Raw genomic sequence first — 27,156 nt, forward strand, 5'->3', positions numbered from 1 at the left:
ACTTCCTGTTGTCAAACCGGGCCCGTGTTCCAAACAGCTCCGCGCGCGCTGCGTAGGCGCCCTACAAGCAGAGGTTCTAACTAGCCGCGCGCAGGGAGCTCAACGTCCAAGAGGGCACCGTTTGGAACACGACCCACAGGCCCCTGAGTTGTGTGTGAGAGAGAGAGAGAGAGGAGGCTCGGCTGTGTCACACAAACACAATGCAGTGATTCGCGAATCTTTTTCAACCTCTGTTCAGTTAAATACAGTAAAAGACAAGATATTTAATGTTCAAACTGATTGTTTATTTGTTTGTTTTTGTAAACATTCACTCATTCTGAATTTGCTGCCTGCAACACCTTCCAAACAAGAGCTGAAAATGGACCAGTCCAGAACTGGGAAAGCTGGGGCACGGTTTAACTCGCCTGGCTGGAACGCTGTACCGGTTAACCGTTTGTTTGTTTTTCAGTACGTTTATTGTAATGTGTTGTTCTGAATGTCTTTTGTTTTGTATGATGTATTTGTCTTTTTGTCCTTTATGCCAGTGGCAAAGACAATTTTCCATTTTATGTAAATGTAATGATAAAGTATTCTGATTGTAAACTGGGAATTGGACACTCGGAGCGCGGTTAGAGTGAGTGAGTGATTGAGGAACTTTATTAGAGTGGGCCGGGCTGTGTAAAGCTGTGCTGGTGAAGATCCAGCATGCAGTTGGAGAGCAGTTTCTCTGAACTCAGTATTCAGCTGGTTGAAGGTTTTAAAAGAGTCACACATCACCACATTCTGTTTTTCTGTTTTACACTGTGATTTATACACCGTCTTAACAGGCAGACCGATATCTATCTGCTCATCAGCCTGTCTGTCTGTCTATCTGCTCATCAGCCTGTCTGTCTGTCTATCTGCTCATCAGCCTGTCTGTCTGTCTATCTGCTCATCAGCCTGTCTGTCTATCTGCTCATCAGCCTGTCTGTCTGTCTGTCTATCTGCTCATCAGCCTGTCTGTCTATCTGCTCATCAGCCTGTCTGTCTGTCTATCTGCTCATCAGCCTGTCTGTCTGTCTATCTGCTCATCAGCCTGTCTATCTGCTCATCAGCCTGTCTGTCTGTCTATATCTATCTGCTCATCAGCCTGTCTGTCTGTCTATCTGCTCATCAGCCTGTCTGTCTATCTGCTCATCAGCCTGTCTGTCTATCTGCTCATCAGCCTGTCTGTCTATCTGCTCATCAGCCTGTCTGTCTGTCTATCTGCTCATCAGCCTGTCTGTCTGTCTATCTGCTCATCAGCCTGTCTGTCTGTCTATCTGCTCATCAGCCTGTCTGTCTGTCTATCTGCTCATCAGCCTGTCTGTCTATCTGCTCATCAGCCTGTCTGTCTGTCTATCTGCTCATCAGCCTGTCTGTCTGTCTATCTGCTCATCAGCCTGTCTGTCTGTCTATCTGCTCATCAGCCTGTCTGTCTGTCTATCTGCTCATCAGCCTGTCTGTCTGTCTATCTGCTCATCAGCCTGTCTGTCTGTCTATCTGCTCATCAGCCTGTCTATCTGCTCATCAGCCTGTCTGTCTGTCTATATCTATCTGCTCATCAGCCTGTCTGTCTGTCTGTCTATATCTATCTGTTCATCAGCCTGTCTGTCTGTGTCTCGCTGTCTATATCTATCTGTTCATCAGCCTGTCTGTCTGTATATATCTATCTGCTCATCAGCCTGTCTGTCTGTCTGTCTGTCTATATCTATCTGTTCATCAGCCTGTCTGTCTGTCTCTCTCTGTCTATATCTATCTGCTCATCAGCCTGTCTGTCTGTCTGTATATATCTATCTGTTCATCAGCCTGTCTGTCTGTATATATCTATCTGTTCATCAGCCTGTCTGTCTGTCTGTATATATCTATCTGTTCATCAGCCTGTCTGTCTGTCTGTATATATCTATCTGTTCATCAGCCTGTCTGTCTGTCTATATCTATCTGTTCATCAGCCTGTCTGTCTGTCTGTATATATCTATCTGTTCATCAGCCTGTCTGTCTGTCTGTATATATCTATCTGTTCATCAGCCTGTCTGTCTGTCTATATCTATCTGTTCATCAGCCTGTCTGTCTGTCTATATCTATCTGTTCATCAGCCTGTCTGTCTGTCTGTATATATCTATCTGTTCATCAGCCTGTCTGTCTGTCTATATCTATCTGTTCATCAGCCTGTTTATGTCTCTCTGTCTATATCTATCTGTTCATCAGCCTGTCTGTCTGTCTCTCTCTGTCTATATCTATCTGTTCATCAGCCTGTCTGTCTGTATATATCTCTGTTCATCAGCCTGTCTATCTGTCTCTCTCTGTCTATATCTATCTGTTCATCAGACTGTCTGTCTATATCTATCTGTTCATCAGCCTGTCTATGTCTCTGTCTATATCTATCTGTTCATCAGCCTGTCTGTCTGTCTCTCTCTGTCTATATCTATCTGTTCATCAGCCTGTCTGTCTGTCTATATCTATCTGTTCATCAGCCTGTCTATGTCTCTGTCTATATCTATCTGTTCATCAGCCTGTCTGTCTGTCTGTCTCTCTCTGTCTATATCTATCTGTTCATCAGCCTGTCTGTCTGTCTCTCTCTGTCTATATCTATCTGTTCATCAGCCTGTCTGTCTGTCTATATCTATCTGTTCATCAGCCTGTTTGTCTGTATATATCTCTGTTCATCAGCCTGTCTGTCTGTCTCTCTCTGTCTATATCTATCTGTTCATCAGCCTGTCTGTCTATATCTATCTGTTCATCTGTCTGTATCTGTCAATCAGTCTATATCTATCTGTTCATCAGCCTGTCTGTCTGTCCATGTCTCTCTGTCCATATCTATCTGTTCATCAGCCTGTCTATATCTATTTGTTCATCAGCCTGTCTGTCTGTCTGTATATATCTATCTGTTCATCAGCCTGTCTGTCTGTATCTATCTGTTCATCAGCCGGTCTGTCTGTCAGCCTGTCTGTCTGTCTATATCTATCTGTTCATCAGCCTGTTTGTCTATCAGTCTGTCTGTATATATCTATCTGTTCATCAGCCTGTCTGTCTGTCTCTCTCTGTCTATATCTATCTGTTCATCAGCCTGTCTGTCTGTCTATATCTATCTGTTCATCAGCCTGTCTATGTCTCTGTCTATATCTATCTGTTCATCAGCCTGTCTGTCTGTGTCTCTCTGTCTATATCTATTTGTTCATCAGCCTGTCTGTCTGTCTATATCTATCTGTTCATCAGCCTGTCTGTATATATCTCTGTTCATCAGCCTGTCTGTCTGTCTCTCTCTGTCTATATCTATCTGTTCATCAGCCTGTCTGTCTATATCTATCTGTTCATCTGTCTGTATCTGTCAATCAGTCTATATCTATCTGTTCATCAGCCTGTCTGTCTATATCTATCTGTTCATCAGCCTGTCTGTCTGTCTGTATCTATCTGTTCATCAGCCTGTCTGTCTATATCTATCTGTTCATCAGCCTGTCTGTCTGTCTGTCTGTCTATATCTATCTGTTCATCAGCCTGTCTGTCTGTCTATATCTGTCTGTCAGCCTGTCTGTCTATATCTATCTGTCTATCAGCTTGTCTGTCTATATCTATCTGTTCATCAGCCTGTTTGTCTCTCTGTCTATATCTATCTGTTCATCAGCCTGTCTGTCTATATCTATCTGTCTATCCAGCCTGTCTGTCTATATGTATCTGTTCATCAGCCTGTCTGTTTGTCTATCAGCCTGCCTATATCTATCTGTTCATCAGCCTGTCTTCTATATCTCTCTGTCAATGAGCTTGTCTGTCTGTCTGTCTGTCTATATTTATCTACCTTATGTCTGTCAGTCCGATACGAAGCTGAAATGGTCGGACGCTGATCCGAGTGAATCTGATTGATGAAACCTGCACAGTCATTGGCTGGATGAGAGAATAAAAGCACTCACAGGTTGTATATTGAATAGTTTCAGATCACAATGGTTAGACTAATAAAAAAAAAAAACCATGAAAGCGACCGTACCAATATTATCATCCGTCTATAAAACAATTATTTAAAATAATTTGAAAATATTGTTTTGATAGATATTTTAAATCTTTGTCTGAGTTCTACACGTTTTAAAAAATGCTTGAGTTTATAACTCCATCACACTGGACATGAGGTTGGAACGTGTCCTGGATGAGAGGCCAGTCCATCACAGAGAGAGAGAGAAACCTGAGCTCAGGATCTAAACACGTCCTGTGAGCTGTGAGGCAGTAACGCTACTCACTGCACTAACAACAGTTTCTGTAGTACAGTAGCTAAATACACAATGCCTACAACTTACTACACCTACCTCCAAACCTGCTCCTCGCCTGACGTTAAGCCCTAACCCTACACCATACCCAACCTCAAACCCCAGACTCCCAGTGCTGGTCCCTGAGAATCCTCCGTTCTGCATAGTTTTATGTTTAAATGTTTATTTAAAAAGTGCAGGACGGGTTTGGGAACCTGTGCTTTAATCTGAGTATGACTTTAACCTTAGCCGAACTCTAACTACTCATCTAAGCCCAACCTGAGCAATCTTAATCTCAGTAAAGAAAAGGAAATCTCTGCTTCTCTAATTAGCGGATTTACTGAATTTACTAAAACTTTATTCATTCATTCATCTTCGGTCAGTGTTTAACCCTGGCCAGGGTCACCGTGACTCCGGAGCCAATCCCAGTAATACTGGGCATGAGGTTGGAATACAGCTTACCAGTAGGGATTTCTGGAAGGCTCTTGATCTATAAGATAACAAACACTCCCTGGTTACTTTAATCGGAACTTGTTCTTGATTCTAAGATCCCTGTTCTTGGCTGTTCGTGGAACCCAATGTGTTGTTCTGCTGCTGCATGCTGAGATGCTTTTCTGCTCACCACGGTTGTAAAGAGTGATTATATGAGTTGCTATATCCTTCCTGGCAGCTCGAACTGCTCAGTCTGTCCATTTTCCTCTGACCTCTCTTATCAACAAGGCATTTGTTTCCACCCACAGAACTGTCACTCACTCGATGTTTTTTTGTTTTTCGCACCATTCATAGACCGTAAACCCTAGAGACTGTTGTGTGTGAAAACCCCAGGAGAAGTTCATCAGTTTCTGAAATACTCAAACCAGTCCATCTGGTTCAAACCAACGCCCATGCTATAGTGAAATGAAAGTCACACTTCTCTGAGATCACTATTTTTCCCGTTCTGATGTTTGAACATTAACTGAAGCTCTTGATTTGTATCTGCATGATTTGATGCATCGTGCTGCTGTCGAGGGATCGGCTGATTAGAGATCCGCGTGAAACAGCAGGTGGATGGGTGAGCGTACATTAATGTATTCCTGTTTGTTGTTCTTCGTTTCCACGCTGGATTGAGATCCAATGGTGTCCTGAATAATCGGATAAACAAATCACTAGTACGCGTTTTTCATCTGCGTAATGGGAGGAGCGATAAAACCCTACACGTTTACTCTAAATGCATAAAAAATATGCATCTTCTAATCAATATCAGTTTATTTGGTTAGACAAATAGGTGGCACGTCTGCATCGACTGAAAATCAAAAGTGCTGTAAATAAATAAATAAATAAATAAACAAACTGTGAGCGAGTTATGGATAAGCGGACAGTGCAAGTAAATATCTGGTACGTAATAAATAAATGATTGTTCCTTTATTTTCCTCTCTAAAACATTCACGTTAAACAGAGAATATCTGCAGCTCAGTGTACATTTCTCTACGTGGTAAATGAATACAGTACATGTTATATGTCCACGTAAAAGAAGATCCATTCTGACGTAAAATAAAGTGCATTCGCAGTAGATCACAGAATCGTAAAAATCAGTAAGTAAATAAATAAACAAACAAAGAAACAAAACCAATCCACAGAGAAATTGCAAAACAATGCACAGGAACTGATTACGTTTCAGGAATCAGGCGCGAACGTCGTTATTTTCTTGGAACGATCCAGGACGTGATTCATCAACTTCATCAGGAATAAGAAACTAGGCTATAAAGTGGAACAGAAAATATTACAAAATGTTTTTGTTTTTTTTTTAATTTCGTGATTTGATATACTATAACAGTCACGTGATCAAAGTGACAACAGTCAAAAGACATGTTTTATGTACGTGTCATGAGTCAAATGACCTGGGATCTTTTCCAAGTGGCTCTCAAACCAAACTGAAATCCCTTCATTGGAATTATTATTATTATTATTATTATTACACCAAATAAGAAATACTTCACCTCAAAATACCAACGTTTCTAATATTCTGTTAAAGTCATGTCTTGTCAGTTATAGCATTACGCAAGTCATTAAAAAAAAAACCAAACTTTTAAATCCATGACCCCACTCTTCACAAAGGAGGCATCGGTGGACTTGAGAATACACTTAACATTGAAAAATGTGGATATGATTAAGGCTTTGCTTCCAGACAACATTTCAGATTTACCTTGAATACACATCTACGGTATCCCCCAAGGTTCTCCACTAGTCACCAGAAAGTTGTGTTTAAAACAATTTCTTTCCTTCTGACAGTTATTGTGTCCAATGATTCCTTGATGATAGAAATATATACGTTTCACATGCCTGGAACTGGAACAGGCTGTTCTGATTGCTACTTGTTTTAGTTAGTTAAATCCTTGAGATTTATCTTCGCTCGCACATTCTGCTCTCTGCTTAATGAAGGTGATGTTGACCGGTAATGTCTTTCTCCTTTTCATAAGGATATGATCCTGACGCGTGACGTAATGGAACATAATGTCTCTCTTCTTTCATACAGTAGTGTAGTCTAAACCAGTGATGTAATGCTTCATCATCCATTTACGGGTACGTTATACAACCCCAATTCCATAAACTTGGGACGCTGTGTAAACTGTAAATAAAAACAATGCGATAATTTGCAAATCTTGGACAGCCTCTATTTCATTGAAAATGCTACAAAGATAATAGACCAAATGTTGAAACTGAGAAATTTTATTGTTTTTTGCAAAATAATGTATATGCTCATTTTGAAATTGATGTAAGCAATACGTTTCAAAAAAGTTGGGACAGCGGCATGTCTGTGAATATTCTCAGTCATCCAGGTCATAGTAACTATGGGTGGTAAAAGAGAGCAACTGGACTTGCTTGAAGATTCTTGAAGACGTTTCACCTCTCATCCGAAAGGCTTCTTCAGTTCTGTCTGACTGGTAGGGAGTATCAGGTATTTAACCTCTCATGGATGAAAAGCTCATCTAAGGTGTACACTGTCCCATTCTTACCTGATATACAATTTCAGTTGCTCAACAGTTCGGGGTCTCCTTTGTCGTATTTTGTGCTTCAGAACGCGACAAACGTTTTAAACTGGGACAGCGGCACTGTGTCCCATCACCTCTACTTTTAACAACACTGTAAACGTTTGGGAACTGAGCACATTGAACTGCCACTGTGTATGAAATGTGCTATATAAATAAACTTGCCTTGCCTTGAAAGAGAAATATCCCATTCTTACCTGATATACAATTTCAGTTGCTCAACAGTTCGGGGTCTCCTTTGTCGTATTTTGTGCTTCAGAACGCGACAAACGTTTTAAAAGGGAGACAGGTCTGGACTGCAGGCAGGCCAGTTTAGCACCCGGACTCTTTCACGGTTTTAATATGCACAGAAAGCGGTTTGGCATTGTTCTGCTGAAAGAAGGCCTTCCCTAACCCTAACCCTGTACTATTTTCAGTGAAATATAGGGTTTCCATGATTTGCAAACTATCGCATTTTTATTTAGTTTACACAGCATCCCAACTTTTTTGGAATTGGGTTTGTACATAGATAACTTGGGTTTGTCAATTAAAATCATCATCATCATCATCCAATCATATAGCTACAACACACTCTTGAATGTGAATATATCTTCATATTTGTCCTACAATAAACTGACAAACATCTCTGAGCAGCTGCATCTGTGTCGGTGACTGTTTGCTCCCGGATTGATCCGTGAGGCAGAATCTCTTAGGCGCCAGAGCTCTACATTCCTAGATCATACTTTGTCAATTCGACCTCCTTCACTACAGACAGATCAACAATTTTAAATCTTAATTTCATGTGATACAATGTTCAGTTCTGCTTGAAACCCAAGTCTAGATCTTCACAGACTTGCTGATGTGGTTGAAGACACAGTAGGACTTACTTCACCCTGGAGCTGAGCACTGGAACCTTATGGTGACCAGCCATCTTTTTTTTTCTCACAACAGGCTAAAATAAGCTACAGCTAGGAAGCTACAAGGGTGAAAGTCAATAGGATGGATTTGAAGGTCAGGGTATGCTGATGAGGATGTGGTGATATTCTGTTTGGCGTATGAAAGTTCTCTGAGCAGAACAAATTCTTTCACAGCAAGCAAGCCTGGCCTAGTCCTGTCCTGGACAATCTGCTCGACTCACTCACTTCTAGGAAACACTGTATCCTGATCCTGGCTTGTGTTCTGAGAGTAAGTGTCCCTATTAGTGTCCCCTGCTTCCTACACACTGCACAGAGTATAGAATTCACTTAATGCTCACAGGGAACTCGATTGCTGTGACGGAGTACCCATCACTACAGTTGAGTATGTGCTCTGGCTGCCATACCAAAGAGCCTGGCTCTTTGGTGTTGTGGTCAGGGTGCAGGTTTGGTATCCTGTAGACCTGGATTCAAGGCAGGATAAGGTGACTGTTCTCTTGCTTCTCTACAGATGGTGTCAGAAGTGGGATGGCTTGCCAGGAGGCCATCAGAGGTGTGTCCTGTGTGTGAGCCATACGAAGGACCCCCAGGATAGGTGGCCCCTCTGCGAGGGACCCCAGAGATGGGTGAAGCACGAGTGTGTGGAGCACCCTGGTATGGGAGAAGTACAGCTGGGGGATGCATGAGGGACACCTGTGTGCGTAAAGTGCACGGGTGTGCAGTGTGAGGAGTACCCGTCACTACAGTTGAGCATGTGCTCTGACTGCCATACCAAAGAGCCTGGCTGTGCAGGTTTGGTATCCTGTAGACCTGGGTTCAAGGCAGGATAAGGTGACTGTTCTCTCGCTTCGCTGAGGTTGCATCTTGAGTGCGTTTGTTGCTTTCTACAAGACAGCAATTGGATGCATTTGGTGTGTTAAAGTTAACAACAAATGTTCAAAGTAATTCTGCGTTCTGTAGACACTTTTGAGATGGATTGTGGGTCATGTATTTTTGTTGTTAAACTTGTCATGCACTTCAATGATCTCTTGCACTGAACAGTTAGCATCTCCTAACTCATTATGTAACAAACACTACTCAACATTTCTAAAGATTTGAAGGAACCATCCATGGAGAATAGATTGTTGGCTCTGTCTGGGTTTGATTATATTTATTATTTCCACACCAACGGAATGAGCGTTGGAGATGACACAGGTGACGTATTTTGATGACTCTAGGACCAACCCTGACACATGTATGTTTGTTAGCTAGTTGTATCGGTTAAAGGTCCCTCACTTGGTAGCTTTAAGCTTCTCGGAGAATGTTACATTACATGATGGAGACCGTGTCATGGAGGAACAACTTCGGGCGAAGTGATATACCGACACTATTATCCGTAGCTCCTTGCACACTGGGAATTGAACACAGTGCCTCTCTATGGAATGGAATTTCATTTAACATGGTGGTGCTGGAGTCAACTTTGAAATTCACGAACTACGATTTAATGGAACGAATAAACCCATGGAGTCTATTCAGGGAACAATGGGAGTGAAGTGAGAATGCACCCTGAATGGGCTGCCAGTTCATCGCACACATTCACATCCAGGGGCAATATACCATCATGTTTTTGGGAGAAAACCAACAAACCCAGAGGAAACCAATACATATATTGGTATATTGGAAGAACATGCAAAGAAACTCCACATAGACCATAAACTGAGCTTAATATCAAACCGAGGAACCTGGAACGGTGATGCAACCACAAGAGCCTTTGACAGGTTTTATTCTCTCTCTGTCTTGTAGACTCTGATTTATTGACCTAGCATGAGGATATATTTTATGTAAGTCATTCTAGATCCTTCTAACTCCTGTACATTACATTAAGACCCAGAGCAGCCTGGGGAGCAGTTTGGGGTTAGGTGCCTTGCTCAAGGGCACGTCAACCATTCCTGCTGGTCCAGGGAATTGAACTGGCAACCTTTTGGTCCCAAAGCTGCTTCTTTAACCATTAGGCGATGGCTTCCATTTTCGTTTCCTGTAAATGTAAATGAAACTGACTTCCATTCGCTACATAAACCTCGTAGCTCAAGTGAATTCCAGGTGCAGGTCTTCGACTGAGGTACTGTTTAACAGGTGAGACTGTACGCCTGTCTCTCTTTGATATATCAGTATACATAGAAACCGTAGTTCACCGACTGATGAGGAAATATTTTAAAAACCTGCTCGTGTAGTATTACAACATACAGACATCACTCAGCCTAGGACTTAGCATCAGTGATCATCTTCAGTCCAAACAGACAGGGTTGTTCAATGGAAAGAGTACGTTGTTGATTAGCACTCCTGACCTGACAAACTTGACAAAACACACCCACACCCCCTTATGGACTTCAACCTGAAAATCAATAGACTTCTCCCTAAAGCACATCAGTCCAGTAAATCAGGCTAGCGGACACCAGATATCCACGATCAATACTCCAATCAGGGATCTGGCTCTCGGATGAACGAGCACATGATCAAAATCTATTAATCCTATTAGTACACTGAAAGCAAACACTCCTACGTCATCACTCTTAAAGGTGCCCTTTGTCATCTTTCAATGTTTTTTCTAGATCTGTAACGATCAAGCAATTTCAACAGACACATTAATAAAACCATCATTTGCAACTTTAATGTGCAACCGATATCTTCGTTTCAGGCTTGTTTTTGTGGTTTTCATTATCTTTAGCTCCACCCCTTGGAAAAGCAGAGCTGCTGAGTCCAGTCACTTTTCTTTCAAAGGTAAGCCCATGAGGCAGGCGTACGGAGTTACAGCAGAGCAGGTACGGTTGACTTAAGTTGATGGAGAAACTTGCAGTTCACCTCTCAACCAACAGAGGGCTCAAGATGTTACTTACAGATTTTTTAAAACTCAACCCGTGCAAAAACAAAGCGTTGTTTAACCACCAGATGGGAGCATACTCTGGGATTTTTGGACACGTAAAGGGACTTTTTAAAGGCTGCATACAGTATTTATGAATATTCACCACACTAATGTAGTAAACAGCACAGCTAATGACAAAGTGATGTTATAAATGAAATGTATTGGGGTTTAGACCACACAAAATACAAAGACAGACCTCGAGGGAAACTACACTGCTAGATCGACTGTGATACTTATAATACACGAAGAATGATCAATTGTATGCTGTGTTTTACGCCCAAATGTTATCATCGTAGATCTATACATCGTAGCTCTATCCACTGAACAACAAAGATGTACTATTTTTGCATATTTCACCTCGTGCCATCTTTTTTTTTTCTCATCTCATCTCATTATCTCTAGCCGCTTTATCCTGTCCTACAGGGTTGCAGGCAAGCTGGAGCCTATCCCAGCTGACTACGGGCGAAAGGCGGGGTACACCCTGGACAAGTCGCCAGGTCATCACAGGGCTGACACATAGACACAGACAACCATTCACACTCACATTCACACCTACGGTCAATTTAGAGCCACCAGTTAACCTAACCTGCATGTCTTTGGACTGTGGGGGAAACCGGAGCACCCGGAGGAAACCCACGCGGACACGGGGAGAACATGCAAACTCCGCACAGAAAGGCCCTCGCCGGCCACGGGGCTCGAACCCGGACCTTCTTGCTGTGAGGCAACAGCGGTAACCACTACACCACCGTGCCGCCCTCTTTTTTTTATCACATACTGGGGATGTTTTAAAATTAGATATGTCATATGCTGAATTATGCGATGTCTGAAATATTAATCAAAGGATTAAATATGATAGAATTAACTCATACACCAAGATGTGTTTGGAAGTAAAAGCTGATTTTTTTTTTTCTGAATAATTTCCACAATATATTCAAATATTTTGTATTCAAGTATTTCAGAATCAGCAAAACGCCCTTGCCTATAAAATGGAACTTAAATCGTGTAATTTTTTTTCAGCCTCTACACTTTCTGCTCTGTTAAAATACAGTGAAACCCACATTTCCCCATCCAGCATGTGCAAAACGTTGCTTTTTCACTAATACCGTTCCTCTTTATCCATCCTGTCAGTCCTCATAAACATGTCTCGGCCAACCCAATTGAAAGGCACCTGTTTAACAGAGCAGATACAAAGCCCACAAACGGTATTAAAATTGGCCCGAGTCAGCGATTATATCAGCGCTGTCTAAGCTCAGAAGGAGGAAGCTGTCAATGGGCTACTATGCTAGGCCTCCTGTTGGCAGCAGATAAGAAGGCTATGCTCACCCATGCAGTGCAGGATAATTCAAAACCATCTTAATTTAAAGCTTTCCCCCCCATCAAAAATCTTCCATTGGTTTCCAGGTTGACAGGAAATTAAATCTTATTTTGGTCCTACTTATCCCTCCACCTCCATACCTTAAAAAGAAGCCATGGGCAGTTTGAGCGCTAGCTGCATAATCACTGAATAGCATGCTAATCACACACAGAGAACTCAAACTCAAGAGAAATATCTCTTTCGTACGTATACCAAATAAGGTCCTTGCAATGTTGTTTGTTTAGTGAATGTCTCAGGAAGAAACCTTTTTTTTTTTTAACCATTTTGCTAAAGCAATGACTCGGCATTCACAGTTTTCAGCATCATTTGATCTGTTAAAGCACTTTGCACTTTCTTTTTAACCTTGCCACTCAAGCAACACTCAATCATTCTCTACACACATACCTGTAATACATCTATCTTTTTATATACAATAAATAAAACCATTATTCGAAGAACTTTTACGTTTCTCTTGCTTGATCTTAATCTTGACCACTTGGAATGTCCTGATGTGTTTAATTGCTAAATCTCCAATAAAGGCAAACACAAACTGTGCTGAAATGTCACAAGCCATTCTTCGTGCTCTCATTCTTTTTCTGTGGTATTGTGCCAGTCGGGCTCGGTGTTGCTACTTTTAAGTTTGGGCTACTCCCACCTGAAACGTCAGTCTTTCCTTGTGCCTTGGTTTCCTCAGCTTCCTTGCCCTTTGCCACCTCCTGGATTAACCCTTTGGTTGGTTCTTGCCCAGTTTTAGACACACTTGTTGAACTACTTTTGTCACCAGGAGACAAGGATTGAGTAACAATGGGTTGGAGAGGTGATTTTGACAGGCTGGGTGTAGCTCCAGTAGGGGATGGCGTAGGAGAAGGAGAATGCTCCTCGACAACCTCCAAGAGACACTTGTCTTCCCAGTCCAAGGTGCCTCGGTAGCAGTTGACCGGAGTAAGGCCCTTGTCCTGTCGTAGCTTTCCCAGAGCAGGAGACTGAACCTGGGGTGGGAAGGGTGGAACAACCCCCTTGGTTGGAGGTCTCACCCTCATATCTGGAGTTCTACCATGGGTCTCTGTACCTGACTTTTTAGGAGTGTCTCCATCTGATGGTCCCTTGACAACTCTGGATGGTTCTGTGGTTGTTGCTGGGACTGACATTTTGTCAGGGAGTGGAGTTGCCTTTACAGGGCCACTGCATGGTACACCAGATTTGACAACGCTGATGGTCTTTCCTGTGTCCTGCTTAACTTCTTTTATTTCTGCCTTCTTTTCAGGCTCTTTTCTTTGCAAGTCCTTGACAACACTGATGGAAGTCTGGTGAGCTTTGGCAGGCCCTGGTGGCTGAGACTGGACAATCATGCTTGGGGATTTTGTGTCACAAATTTGACTTGGGCCTCCTACACCAACATTCGGGAAGGTAAGATCTGTGGTTTTTGTAGCAGTAGTGGACAAAGTGGTCAGGGGTGATGGAATGGAAGGAGCTACACTAGGTTTCGGCTCTGGTGCAATGGGTGAAGGTTTGGTCATAACAGGCTGACTAGTTTCAAGTTTGGCTATGCTAGCATCTCTTGGTGTGGATGGTGATCGCTGAGATACATCAACAACTGGAGATCTTATGTGACTTGACTTATCATCTGGGACTTTCTTGCACCTGGTATCCTGCTGAGCCTCAGTAGCAGGGGGTGACTTCTCTAAGACTATTGCCAGTCTACTGTCACTTCCCTGGGTTAAATCACCAGACTTCACCCTGCCATTGTCCTTTTCCTTCACTCTTCCTGCAAGCAAAGCTTCTCTACTCAGTGGGGATTCCTGCCTGCCTAACTTCCTTACTGGCTTCAAAACACCCGTCTCCAGGGGTGCTGGAACTGTGGGCTGGGTAGGTGATGGGGTTGTAGCAGAAGTCGAGGCCAGATTCTCCCCTTCTGTTTCCAACAAGCTTTGGAGCCCCAGCTCACAATGGAAGCCCTCCTTACGATAATCTGAATGGCCAACTTCCAGACTGTGCTTCCTCATTGCCCCAATTCCACCTTTCTTGTCTGCAGAAGATGAAGAGGAGGATAGAGGTGACCCAAGCTTCTCTGCCGACTGCACCCGCTTGAGAAGTGGAGACCGGGGTGGTTCGGCACTCTTGGGCCTGGGCCTTGTAATAGGAGGAGATGAGTGAAGCTTGACAGGGAAGCTCTGGGTCATATTGGAACTTCCAACAGTGTGACCTGACAACGACGGTGGTGAAGACTGAATGGGGGACGGTGTATGCGCAAGAGGGGAGAGAGGGATGTTGCCAGCAGATTTGCAACGGGCTGAGCGGTACTGTCGGTGCAATTTAGGGGATAGGCCATGGAGAGAGCTGGGACGCATGTGCTGGGAGGCAGCAGGAGAATTTGGTGTGCTGGAGGCTGGAGAGCTGCTCTGAGAAGAGGCACCTGAAAAGATCAAGTAAACAACTGTTCATTTAAATTAAAGCCCTTGAGTGTTATCCTGCCCATTTTAGCCATGTTAATGAAGACATCCTGTTTTACACACAATCTACTCACCTAGGTAAGAGGAGTCAGGACTGGAGCGGTAACTTTGAGTGGGTGACCGGGCAGACAGGCTGTGTGTAGGAGAGCCCGGCAGACTCTCACTAGAGGACAGCGAGCGGTTTAAAGATGACAGACTACGGCTAGTGTGTAGAAGATTCGACTGCTTGGTTATCTGGCGGAACAGAGAGCTTCGCTTCTTACTGTGGAGCAAGAGAAAGAGTGACAAGTAACAATATTTCAATGATAATACCATTTAATTTTGGTCAATATTATCTATCGCCCTCTCGCTATGTTTTTTAAAATACAGCTAGTAAGTTACCTTTCCTGTCCCTCTTTGACTGTTCTTTTGCTGCGTCTAGCCATCTTGGATTTGTAGCTGGATCTGCGAGCAGGACCCACTTTGATCGATGTGTTCTCGAAAGGAGTGGTGGTCACAGTCACTTTATTACCGCTCTGAAGTCATTTAAAAAACAAAACAGTAGTAGTATCCTCGGAGTGCCAATTATGATCCTGCAGTAAGAAAACTTGAGATATATCTCATAATGAGATATACATGTAGCCATTACGCCCGTAAGCTGTTCCTGTAGATGGTTATCGGTTGCTCTGGAGGAAAATATCTGACTGCTTGAAGGAATTGAGGGCCCCAAAAATATTCTCAAGGTTAAATTTATTATACTGCTGGCAAAGTAAAGCACTATACTGTTATTTATAGGCTTCGTCTTATTATTATTCCAGGACCAATAACTCAAGAACTACTAAACGTAGAAACTTTGTTCAAACTTTGTTACACAGGTTTTGTAAATAGCACTCCATCAGTCCTGCTTTCTGTTTTTTTTCATCTCTTGCTTTTCCTCCCATTGATTTCAGTTCATTTTTCAAGGCCCAAGTCCTCCTAGAGATTAAAAGCTAGAACTACCAAGGTTGGTAAATGTTGTTAGGTTGTTGTACCTTACGTAAATACAGCAGAATTTTTTCTTTGTTCCTTTCTTTCTTTTTCATCCCTCCGTCCTCCCATTAGAACCCACTGATTCACTACTCCTACATCTTTTAATGTAGTCACGAAATATGGTATATGGCTTCAGCTGCAAAAGTACAGCACTCAACTGCTTTGAAAAATGAATGACTTTCATCTATCTCATCCTTCTATTCTTTCGCTCATCCCTCCATCCTTCCATAGCAACCTGCTGATTTTACTACTCCTTCAACTTTTAAGGTAGAACTGCCAAACTTCATATGTAAATTCAACTGCTGAAACAAAACACATCTATCTATCTATCTATCTATCTATCTATCTATCTATCTATCTATCTATCTATCTATCTATCTATCTATCTATCTATCTATCTATCTATCTATCTATATGAACTTGCCCATCTCTTTCTTAATTTGTGTCTAAACTCTGCATAACCCGTCTCTTTCACTCCCTCTCTCAATCACTATCACTCTATCCATCTATCAATCTATAATCCATCCATCCATCCACCTACCTACCTATCCATCCGTCAGTCCATCCATCCACCTATCAATCAGTCTATCTATCTATCTATCTATCTATCTATCTATCTATCTATCTATCTATCTATCTATCTATCTATCTCAGTCCATCCATCCATGGATCCATCAGTCTATCTATCAGTCCATCCATCCATCCATCCATCCATCCATCCATCCATCCATCCATCCATCTATAATTTTACATGTTTTTTTGCTTTGCAAGCACAAGTATTTCCTTCAGGAAATGCAAATCTAGTTTTAGAAATGTTGAGCAGTAATTAACTGAAGAACACTGTCCTCACCTTAAGAATGAGCTCCACTACTTCTGTATGGACCAATCCATGCACGGATTCTCCGTTGACGTGTGTGATGAGGTCACCAGCACACATCCCCGCGTCCTGAGCTGGACCACCTTCTTCTACATGCTAAGAATGTCCAAAAGGGGCTTTTATAGTCACAAGAATTTTCTTTAAAAAAAGCCACATCGTACTTTTGTGAGAAAACTAATCAGCACAAGGCCACTAAATGGACACCTAAACTAAAATAACTGCACATTTTGGCTGCATATGGAATAGTAAACTGTACACTTTAAGCCTTCTTATGGTCATTGGTTATCTTGTGTCTATAGAACAGGGCAGTAAGTGCGATTCATTATATGGGCTTTAATTCATGTTAACCCTCCCTCTGTCAGATCGGTACATGTTATGCGATAAGTCAAGACCTGGCTACAGGTGGGAATTGTCTATGACTAAACTGAAAAAAAAATATTGATAAAGAAAGAGTGCACCTTTCCTATACACCCCAGATCCTTACCCAGATCATGTGGTGTACACTATAGACATCACTGTCCCCCATGTAGACACGGATGGCGCGTAGTGTGAAGCCATACTTCTTGCCCGAGCGCTGGATGGTGATGGGAGAGCGGAGTACACTAACCGCAGGGCCATAGTCTCGGCTTGGGGACGAGTCTCGTGACGACGGGTTGGACGAGACGGAGCGAGGGGACATTGGGCTGGCCAGAGGAGAGCTAGCATGCTGCTCGACTACAGAGGAAAAGAAGAACAAATCATACCAGAGGATCAGGAAATCATACAATTATCAGTAAATATTAATCCATATATGAGCTCTCAGAAAAATAATACACCTGCTGGAATAATGACGGACAGGGCTGTAGCCGATGCGGATTTGATGACCTTGTTGCCGGGACGCGTGGTTCGTTTCTCGCCATCTGAGAGCTGCTGTTGACGCGCTCGTCTTAGAACCAGATCATTGGTTGCCCGTTGGCTGGGAGAGTCACCCATGACAACAGTGTCCCGGAAAACCGGTACTGCTGCTGCTGTCGTCGCTGATGGAATGGGTTGTGGTGCTGATACTTCACTGGGTTTGGCTGGCTTATCTGCAAACAGATAGGACTCTAATACCTCCTAGGCTGATCTACATCATTGTAATAACTCTGCTCTGGTGACAGTACGGCCATTTTCCGTCTCCTCACCTCCCACACTCACTCCTGGTGCCTCCTTTATAGACGTGCTTTGTTCATTAGCGCTGGGTGATGAGGGTGCAGTGGTGCCCTCTAATGATGACCCTCTGCTTTTAGCCCCACTCTGTTGAGGCTGCGTCTCTCCATCGCCCTCTAGAGGCGAGGCAAAGCGGTGTGTGTCCATCAGTGCGGAAAAACGTCGCCTGGCGCCTAGAGGAGGACTGGAATCTCCCTCCATGCACAGAGACTCGGAGCATGACAGACGCTTCCTACAACGAGGAAGAATGTGGTGCGTATAATCAAGACTGTTCAATTCTGTGCACTCAGTGACCCAATTATAGAGTTAACACAGTAGGTAATGTGTGCTAGGTTATCTTTCACTTGCTAGGTCATCCCCAAACCTACTTTACACTGGATTAAACACGCGCTTACAAAACACAAGCACTTACATCTCTGGTGAGCCAGTCCTCCAGCTCTTGCTGAAGCTGCCAAGGCTCTCTCGCTTCGCCATTTTGTCCTCGCGGCGTCCCTTATGCTCTCGCCGCGTCACCACTGGCGCTTTCTGCTCCAGCTGAGACAGGTGCTCCATGCTGCTGTACACCTGAGAAACAAACCAGAGCAGTTCAGATAGACTCCACGAGTACACACTTCCTTAAACTTTAAAGAGCACTTTAAGTGCTATTGTAGTCACTTGTGGGCATGGCCTGTCCAGCATAGTAACCAAAATGTGCAGCCTACAGCCCCCTCTATGATTTATACACACCACTTTTGTTTAAAATGTTTTTGTCTTTGATTGACTGACGTTATGTTATATACTAGGCCTCCTTGGCAGAAGAGCTAACTGTACTACAACTACCGACAACCCCAATTCCAAAAAAGTTGGGACACTGTTTAAATTATAAACTGAATGATATATACACGTTTCAGAGCAATATGTTGTCATCCAGACAAAATCTTTTTAAAGGAAGGCCTTCCTTCTTTCAGCAAGACCATGCCAAACTGCTTTCTGCACATATTAAAACTGCATGGCTCCGTAGTAAAAGAGTCCGGGTGCTAAACTGGCCTGCCTGCAGTCCAGACCTGTCTCCCATTTAAAACATTTGGCGCAGTATGAAGCGCAAAATACGACGAAGGAGACCCCGAACTGTTGAGAAACTGAACTTGTATAATCAGCCAAGAATGGGACAAAGATGTGTCTTTCAAAACTACAGCAAATGGTCTCCTCAGTTCCCAAACATTTACAGAGTGTTGTTAAAAGTAGAGGTGATGCAACACAGTGGCAGTGTTGTAGTCGAGTCACTAAACCTCGACTCCGAGTCCAGTCTCGAGTCCCCAGTGTTCAAGTCCGAGTCAAGTCCAAGTCTCATCTCATCTCATTATCTGTAGCCGCTTTATCCTGTTCTACAGGGTCGCAGGCAAGCTGGAGCCTATCCCAGCTGACTACGGGTGAAAGGCGGGGTACACCCTGGACAAGTCGCCAGGTCATCACAGGGCTGACACATAGACACAGACAACCATTCACACTCACATTCACACCTACGCTCAATTTAGAGTCACCAGTTAACCTAACCTGCATGTCTTTGGACTGTGGGGGAAACCGGAGCACCCGGAGGAAACCCACGCGGACACGGGGAGAACATGCAAACTCCGCACAGAAAGGCCCTCGCCGGCCATGGGGCTCGAACCCAGGACCTTCTTGCTGTGAGGCGACAGCGCTAACCACTACACCACCGTGCCGCCCCAGTTTTTAGCATAATCTTGCCAAATAAACAGAATGTAGAAATCTTTCTTTTCTAGTAGCGTTAGCTACCCAGTATGATTTTGAGTTTGAAAAGAGTTTGCTAGCATGTCAGGTGGAGTTTCACTGACTAGCTAGCTTAACATTAAACCGCCATGATGCACAGCACGCGTTCATTTTGTGAATTCACATTTCTGTCTTTGGTAACGGCGTTAGGTTTTGTAAACGTTGTGGTGATAATACAACGATGCGTTGACGGAAAATTTACTTTTAATACTTAAGTATTTTTAAAAGCAAGTACTTCAGGGCTCGAACCCGGACCTTCTTGCTGCAAGGCGACAGCGCTAACCACTACACCACCGTGCCACCCAAGTCCAAGTCATTAAAGAAAATTTTGAGTTGAGTCCACTATTGATCCGAGTCGAGTACGAGAACAAGACACCACCACCACCGTGCCGCCCTGCTACTTCCTTCCAAGCTTTATTTTGCTTCATAATGTCTCCATACACATTTATTGAGCGGTCGTATATGACAGGATAAGATGAAACCACTGTGTCATACAGTAAGTAATTGCAGGTGGGAACTAAAATTGTTCATGGTGAACTGAGAAACTTCGGACCACATGGACTGCTGTCTGAGGAATCCGTATCGGCCATGTGGAGCCAATTATGTGGATTTGTTGTCCCACCTAGTTTGCACGTATTTAGATAATGAACGCTCGCCTGCCACTTTGTCACAGCGAATGGCGAATGTAACTCTCCGAGAGTAAGAGCATCAGCTAAATGACTACACAAACTCTAAAATGATCACGTCTCAGTGGCTAATTAAAGAGAGTGCTTTGTGTTTTTATGGGTTTGTTTCTGATTGCAACAACATTCATCCTGCCATCGAAAGGGATTTCTGCGCTGTGCTAAATCCACTCGTGCCACATAAAGCACTTTATCATCATAACCCTTTTTGTAATATAAATGCATCTCTAGTGACTTGCAAATGTGTTCTTACTTTAAGAGCAACTTGAGGTTATGAATGTTTGCTACAGCACAGTGTGTGTGTGTGTGTGTGTGTGTGTGTGTGTGTGTGTGTGTGTGTGGGAGTGTGTGGGAGCGTGCTCAAGCAACCAAGGTAAAAATTATAGTTGTTGTGGGCCTGAGCTCAAGCAGCATGCAGAGTGTAAGGAGGTCATATATTATGTTCAGTGCTATTTTTCATGCTAGCATTCCTGCTTTACCTGCTACAATCCCAGGCCGAGTGAGGAAAAGGTCAGTGCATTAGGGCAAATTTTTGGGAACGTTCAGAGTCCTTCTCGTTACTAATTTTTATGCTTTTACATACATTTAAAATATACAGTGCTGTGCAAAATTCTTCAGCACATGTAAAGAAATGCTGTAGACCAAAAATGGCTTAAAAATAATGAAATGAAATGTTTCGACGTTAAAGCTAGACCGCCTTTCAGATTTTTCAAGTGTAGGTCATTAAAAGAATTTTCCCCGACACCCAATTATTTTTGTTTAGTGGGCTGAAAACGACTGAATATGAAATCATAGACTTCCAATTTTATTAGTTTTTTTTTTTAAATAGAGCAATTAATAAATTTAATCTCCACGTGGCCCTAAATTCTCCGCTATTTTTTCCTGCTTCACCATGACCCAATACAAGATACTATGTCGTGCATCACATCACGTGGTGGGCTTTCCCCGTTCATGCAAGGCATTGTGGGATACAGATTTGAAACAGGAGAGAAAAATGGAGGACGTGAGTGTGTGAATGAAACGTGAAAGACCGACTACAGTAACGGAAAGCGAGAAGAAAAGACGTTGTGTTATATACGAAGGAAAGGAAACGCAGGAAATATCAAACGAATAAATATCTTCCTCTGTCTGCTTGACTGACGGACAGACGGACTTCCTCTGTCTGCTTGGCTGCGTGAAGCGAGCGATTTCATGCACATTATTTGCTTTAATCCCCTCAAATTAAATAACTTCGCAGCCACAGAATGGCCTGATATTTTGTGAGATATTACAGAAATAAACATGCGTCACAATGACCACATTTCAGACGGAATTAAATTTCACCGATTTCATGAACTCGAAAAGCCGTCTCGCTTTTAAAAAAATAAATAAATAAATACTATAATCAGTAAGCCATAATAAATGAAACAAAGTCAATATTTGGTGTAAGACGACCCTTTGCTTTAAAAAAAGAAATGGTGGTCTCAGGTCCAGTGAGTGCAGTTTTATGCGGAAATGATCTGTAGGTTTTACTGAGCATCTTGCAGAACCAGCCACAGTTCTTCTGGACACTTTGTCACACTCGCTTCTTCATTTTGCACCAAAACAAAACCCAGTAGCCTTCATTATGTTTTCTTTTTTAATCTGAAAAGTGGTCTCTGATGTAATATGCTGCTCAGATACAAACTTTTTTTTTTTCTCTGTAACATTTAATTTTTGCTGGAAAACAAACGTTTGGAACTCTAAAATGTTTTTGTAATGTTTTGACTCGATGATGTAGACGTCATAAAATAGAAATCTATAACAAAAGTTTGTAGGGGAAAAAAATAGGGTCCCTCAGACTTTTGCACAGTACTGTATTTCAAAGAGAAAGGAAACTATTGAAGGAAATTAGAGTTTCCGGTAATCTTGACCTTATTGAGATCAACTTCAAAATCTAATCCGTTCATGTGGTTTCAGTTTCGGTGATTTGAAAGCTACTTGCTCTCGAGGGCAACTACTCTGACTGGCTGCCTGTGGCTTCTGGAGTCCCTCAAGGCTCAATCCTGGGTCCACTGCTCTTCCTTATGTTTGCTAATGACCATGCCTAGCTACGTTTAACAGATGACTCTAAGCTTTATCGCATGATTGACTCTGCAGGTTCTTCAGAAACCTTACAGGCCGACCTTGATGGGCTTCACAATTGGAGCTCCGATCACATGATGCAGTTCAGTACGTCAAAATGTAAAGTTCTTCATGTGTCTAGAAAGCAGACTTGCTTTTATGATCTAATGCTAACGAGAATCTCAGATAGATGGACAACTTGAAAAGATAACGATTCCAAATAAAAATAATACGAAACAGTACATAAATACCAAAAGATTATTGTAGAATAAGAGTCATCTTATTCTAAAGTATTGCAAATGCAAAATTGTAACACATGTTCAGTGCTAGTCATATCACTGGCTAGAAGAAAAATCATGGCTTGTAGTTTCGGAAATTTGGTACTTGGAAAAGGAGAATAGTCTGAGGCTTCTCTTTCCATGAAAAAGCCTTGCCAAAGCAGTAAGTGGTTTCATTATGCAATTCACTCAGGATTGTGCGCTGGAGCGTTAAATGAACTCCTCCTTATTTGTCAGAGTCTACATCGGCAGAACTAAGTAGGAGTCGATTTCACCGATTTCATGCTGCACAGTGATGCTGATGCTTGTTGATGCAGTTCTCTGTTTTATACATCTATTTGGAGATGACTTTCTCAAAGTCTGCTTTTTTTTCTACATGGACAATATACACTCACCGGCCACTTTATTACAAACATCCATCCATCCATCCATCCATCCATCCATCCATCCATCCACCTGCTGTTTTATGCAGTTATCAAATCAGCCAATCCCTTGCAGAGGTGGACAGAGCACCCAACTTCATTACTTAAGTCAAAGTACAGATCCCGCTGGTCAAATGTGACTCCGATACAAGTGAAAGTTCTCCAGTCAAATTTTTACTTAAGTTAAAGTACTGAAGTACTTGCTTTTAAAAATACTTGAGTATTAAAAGTAAATTTTCCGTCAACGCATCGTTGTATTATCGCCACAACGTTTACAAAACCTAACGCCGTTACCAAAGACAGAAATGTGAATTCACAAAATGAACGCGTGCTGTGCATCATGGTGGTTTAACGTTAAGCTAGCTAGTCAGTGAAACTCCACCTGACATGCTAGCAAACTCTTTTCAAACTTGAAATCATACTGGGTAGCTAACGCTACTAGAAAAGAAAGATTTCTACATTCTGTTTATTTGGCAAGATTATGCTAAAAACTAAGACTTTGAAATGTCAAGCGTCAGCCAGGTGTCAGTGCCGCCATTTTGAAAACTGTTTTCCAAACGAAATATTGCACAAAAACGAGTTTAAATGATGATTACTACCTACTTTTTTCAAACTTTCCTGATTGCTATTAAAACAAACAAAACTTCCGGCTTGATTACATCAGTGTTCGAAAGAGGGCGCGCGTCTTTTGACAACCCCCGTGTCCGAAATCGCTCCCTACTCACTACTATATAGGGCACTATATAATGAGGACACCATTTTGTAGTGCTGTCCGAAACCTTAGTGAGGATTATTACACCCTATATAGTGCATTCAAAGTATCCCACAACGCATCACGAAAAGTAGCGTGCAACGATGGTCACTAACCAAAGCACTATATATCATCATGCATTGCAGTCACGCTGAAAGAAATCAAATTAAAAGTCTCAAATTTGATTTAATAAAAGGCAGCGGCAAAGAAAAAAGTATTCAGCCTTGATTTAAAAGAACTGAAAGCTGCAGGTACTTTGCATTGATTAATGTGGGAAATGCGCTCAGTATAATATGGATTTATCACAAAAACGCATGCATGCATTTATTATTTTGAAACCCACCAGCCGACTGATCTGGCACGTTTTAATTGTGCGACAGTAATGACGTAAATACCAGCGCGACGGACTAGTGTCGGAAAGCGTTTTTTCATTTTACCAATGAGCTCACTGTATAGTCCTCTATACAGTAATTCCCTATATAGGGAGTAGGGAGCAGTGAATGAGTGAGCAATTTCAGACACAGGGTTTGATTTCCGCTGTACGTTTTTACTTCCGTCCTACGATGTTTCGCACAGGTCTCAACGAATCTCGTTTACGGCCATTGCTTTGACATATGGACTGATATATTACAGAGCATATTTCAAACACTCATAACTTGCTATAGCAGCGACAAAATAGCGATCAAAAATGCATTCCGATATTTAATAAAATTAGATAAATAGAATTTTGATAATAAAAAATTTGCCTTCAGTTCTTCTTTAAAATAATCATGTTTTGAACAATCAGACCCAGGATGTTTCGAGCTGCCAGGAAGGACATAGTAACTCATATAATCACTCTTTACAACCCTGCTGAGCAGAAAAGCATCTCAGCATGCAACAGCAGAAAGAAGAACACATTGGGTTCCATGGACAGCCAAGAACAGGGATCTTAAAATCAAGAATAAGTTCCTACAGTGGTGCTTTAAAATTTGTGGACCCTTTAGAATTTTCTATATTTCTGCATAAATATGACCTAAAACATCATCAGATTTTCACACAAGTCCTAAAAGTAGTTAAAGAGAACCCAATTAAACAAATGAGACAAAATTATTATACTTGGTCATTTATTTATTGAGGAAAATGATCCAATATTACATATCTGTGAGTGGCAAAAGTATGTGAACCTCTAGGATTAGCAGTTAATTTGAAGGTGAAATTAGAGTCAGGTGTTTTCAATCAATGGGATGACAATCAGGTGTGAGTGGGCACCCTGTTTTATTTAAAGAACAGGGATCCAGGGTTTTTTCTAAATAAGGGAACAGGGGCGCTGCGCCCTCATACTCCCGGCTTGCGCCCTCTTACCGGAATGCCGATTTAACCTAAGTCACACTTGGGCTGTGTACTTGCATGCTGCCGTACAACATACAATATTTCTCAAAACGATCTTTTCTCCGTGAAAATATCCCAGTACCACCACTTGACAATGTGTCTGTTCCCCAAATGTGTTATAATTACTCCAAAAATATTCCGATCCAAAAGTTTAACGGTGCAAAAACGATCCGAATCGGAGTTTCCCCGACCGAGTCGCCGTGTTGTTTTCTGTTCTCGCGAGATTTTATGTCTATGGGTAATATGTAAGATCAGCTGACTTGTAGAGCGTGATTTCTCGAGATTGAATGACCTTTCACCCACTAGCGCGGGCGCTTATGATTGCGAGTTTTGGTTTATGCTTGGGCATTTAAAGATGTCATCCTGTGGTACAAAACGGAAGAAAGCTAAAGAATGTCCGGGGCAGAAGAAGATGACTTCTTTTTTCGGTCACAAGCGGATAAAGATGTTTCCAATAGCGAGGTTGCGACAATCGAGGGATCGGTCCATGCCGACAGGTCCGGGTCCACATTGAAGGACGCGTCAACCGAGCGCTTTGACGGTGGCGCAGAATCAGCGACGAACAGTGTCTTGTTCGGATGAAAGCACCGAGTGTTCAATGGAGAAGCAAAATGAGAAAAGGGCCAAGTTCCTGGAAAAGTTCAAGTATGTATTTTTTAAATACTTTTTTTTTGCATGGTCTCAAACTTTAAAAGTTTGTTAATTGAGTTAGATTCCAACTTTACAAAATATACTTTATTTATAACAGTTTCCTTTTAGAGAAAATAATTCTGGAATTATTTTTTTCATTCATTATGAACAACTAACTCCAAGTATAAGAAAACATCAGATTTCTCTAATGAATGTTCATTTCTGTGCAACTTGAATGCATTTGAATTCTAAATATAAATTTCAATTTCAATCATAGTAGAGTAAGTCACAATTTGAATAATGAGGAATTAGTAGTTGTAGTTGTGTGTAATTTGAATTGAGTATTGTTTTTAGTTTGTGTCAAAGTGTTATTTAAATTTCCAATGTTGACAAAATAGACAAAGACCCCAGGTCTACAGTGAAGCTATGTCCATTTTTTGGTTTGTTTTCAACTTGTACATAGTAACATAAACTGAGACTCCGAAGACCCGATATAACGGGGTCTACAATGAAGCTGATTTTTTTTTCTTTTTACCAATATGAAACGAAGGCCCAAGAAAAAGAACTCAGGACATCTGGTTGGATATCAGGAGGCATGGGAGAAGGGATACCCCTGGCTTTATCCTGTCAACAATAAAACAGGGATGATGTGCCACATTTGTAAGTGGCACAACCAGCGCCAACAAAATGGGGAATATATCTGGAGCAAGATTCCCTGCACCAGCTTGCAGGTTGACAAGGCGCGGGATCATGCAAAATCCAAACAACATCGTACTACTTTTTTCTAGAAAAACCCCTGGGGATCTATCAAAGTCTGAGCTTCACAACACATGTTTGTGGAAGTGTATCATGGCACGAACAGAGGAGATTTCTGAGGACCTCAGAAAAAGCGTTGTTGATGCTCATCAGGCTGGAAAAGGTTACAAAACCATCTCTAAAGAGATTGAACTCCACCAATCCACAGTCAGACAGATTGTGTACAAATGGGAGGAAATTCAAGACCATTGTTCCCCTCCCCAGGAGTGGTCGACCCACAAAGATCACTCCAAGAGCAAGGCGTGTAATAGTCGGCGAGGTCACAGAGGACCCCAGGGTAACTTCTAAGCAACTGAAGGCCTCTCTCACATTGGCTAATGTTCATGAGCCCACCATCAGGAGAACACTGAACAACAATGGTGTGCATGGCAGGGTTTCAAGGAGAAAGCCACTGCTCTCCAAAAAGAACATTGCTGCTCGTCTGCAGTTTGC

At 42.3% G+C, this 27,156-nt stretch overlaps 1 protein-coding gene across 3 annotated transcripts in view; it reads right to left on the reverse strand.

The window, feature by feature from the left end:
* Positions 1-12,016: 12,016 nt before the first annotated feature.
* Positions 12,017-27,156, reverse strand: part of mast1a (microtubule associated serine/threonine kinase 1a) — a 190,622-nt gene continuing 175,482 nt past the window's right edge. For 2 of the 3 annotated variants that reach the window (XM_060899070.1, XM_060899072.1), the window contains 8 exons: positions 18,337-18,488; positions 17,900-18,156; positions 17,552-17,803; positions 17,221-17,450; positions 16,710-16,832; positions 15,233-15,366; positions 14,926-15,113; positions 12,017-14,814 (listed from right to left, as the gene is read on the reverse strand). In XM_060899070.1, coding sequence (XP_060755053.1) covers positions 12,965-14,814; positions 14,926-15,113; positions 15,233-15,366; positions 16,710-16,832; positions 17,221-17,450; positions 17,552-17,803; positions 17,900-18,156; positions 18,337-18,488 — 3,186 coding nt within the window. In that variant the 3' untranslated portion in view covers positions 12,017-12,964. The remainder of the gene's footprint in view (positions 14,815-14,925; positions 15,114-15,232; positions 15,367-16,709; positions 16,833-17,220; positions 17,451-17,551; positions 17,804-17,899; positions 18,157-18,336; positions 18,489-27,156) is intronic. The other variant, XM_060899071.1, reaches the window with a different exon arrangement.

Source organism: Neoarius graeffei, chromosome 18 (genome assembly GCF_027579695.1).
Source record: "Neoarius graeffei isolate fNeoGra1 chromosome 18, fNeoGra1.pri, whole genome shotgun sequence".
NCBI classification, from domain to species: Eukaryota; Metazoa; Chordata; class Actinopteri; order Siluriformes; family Ariidae; genus Neoarius; species Neoarius graeffei.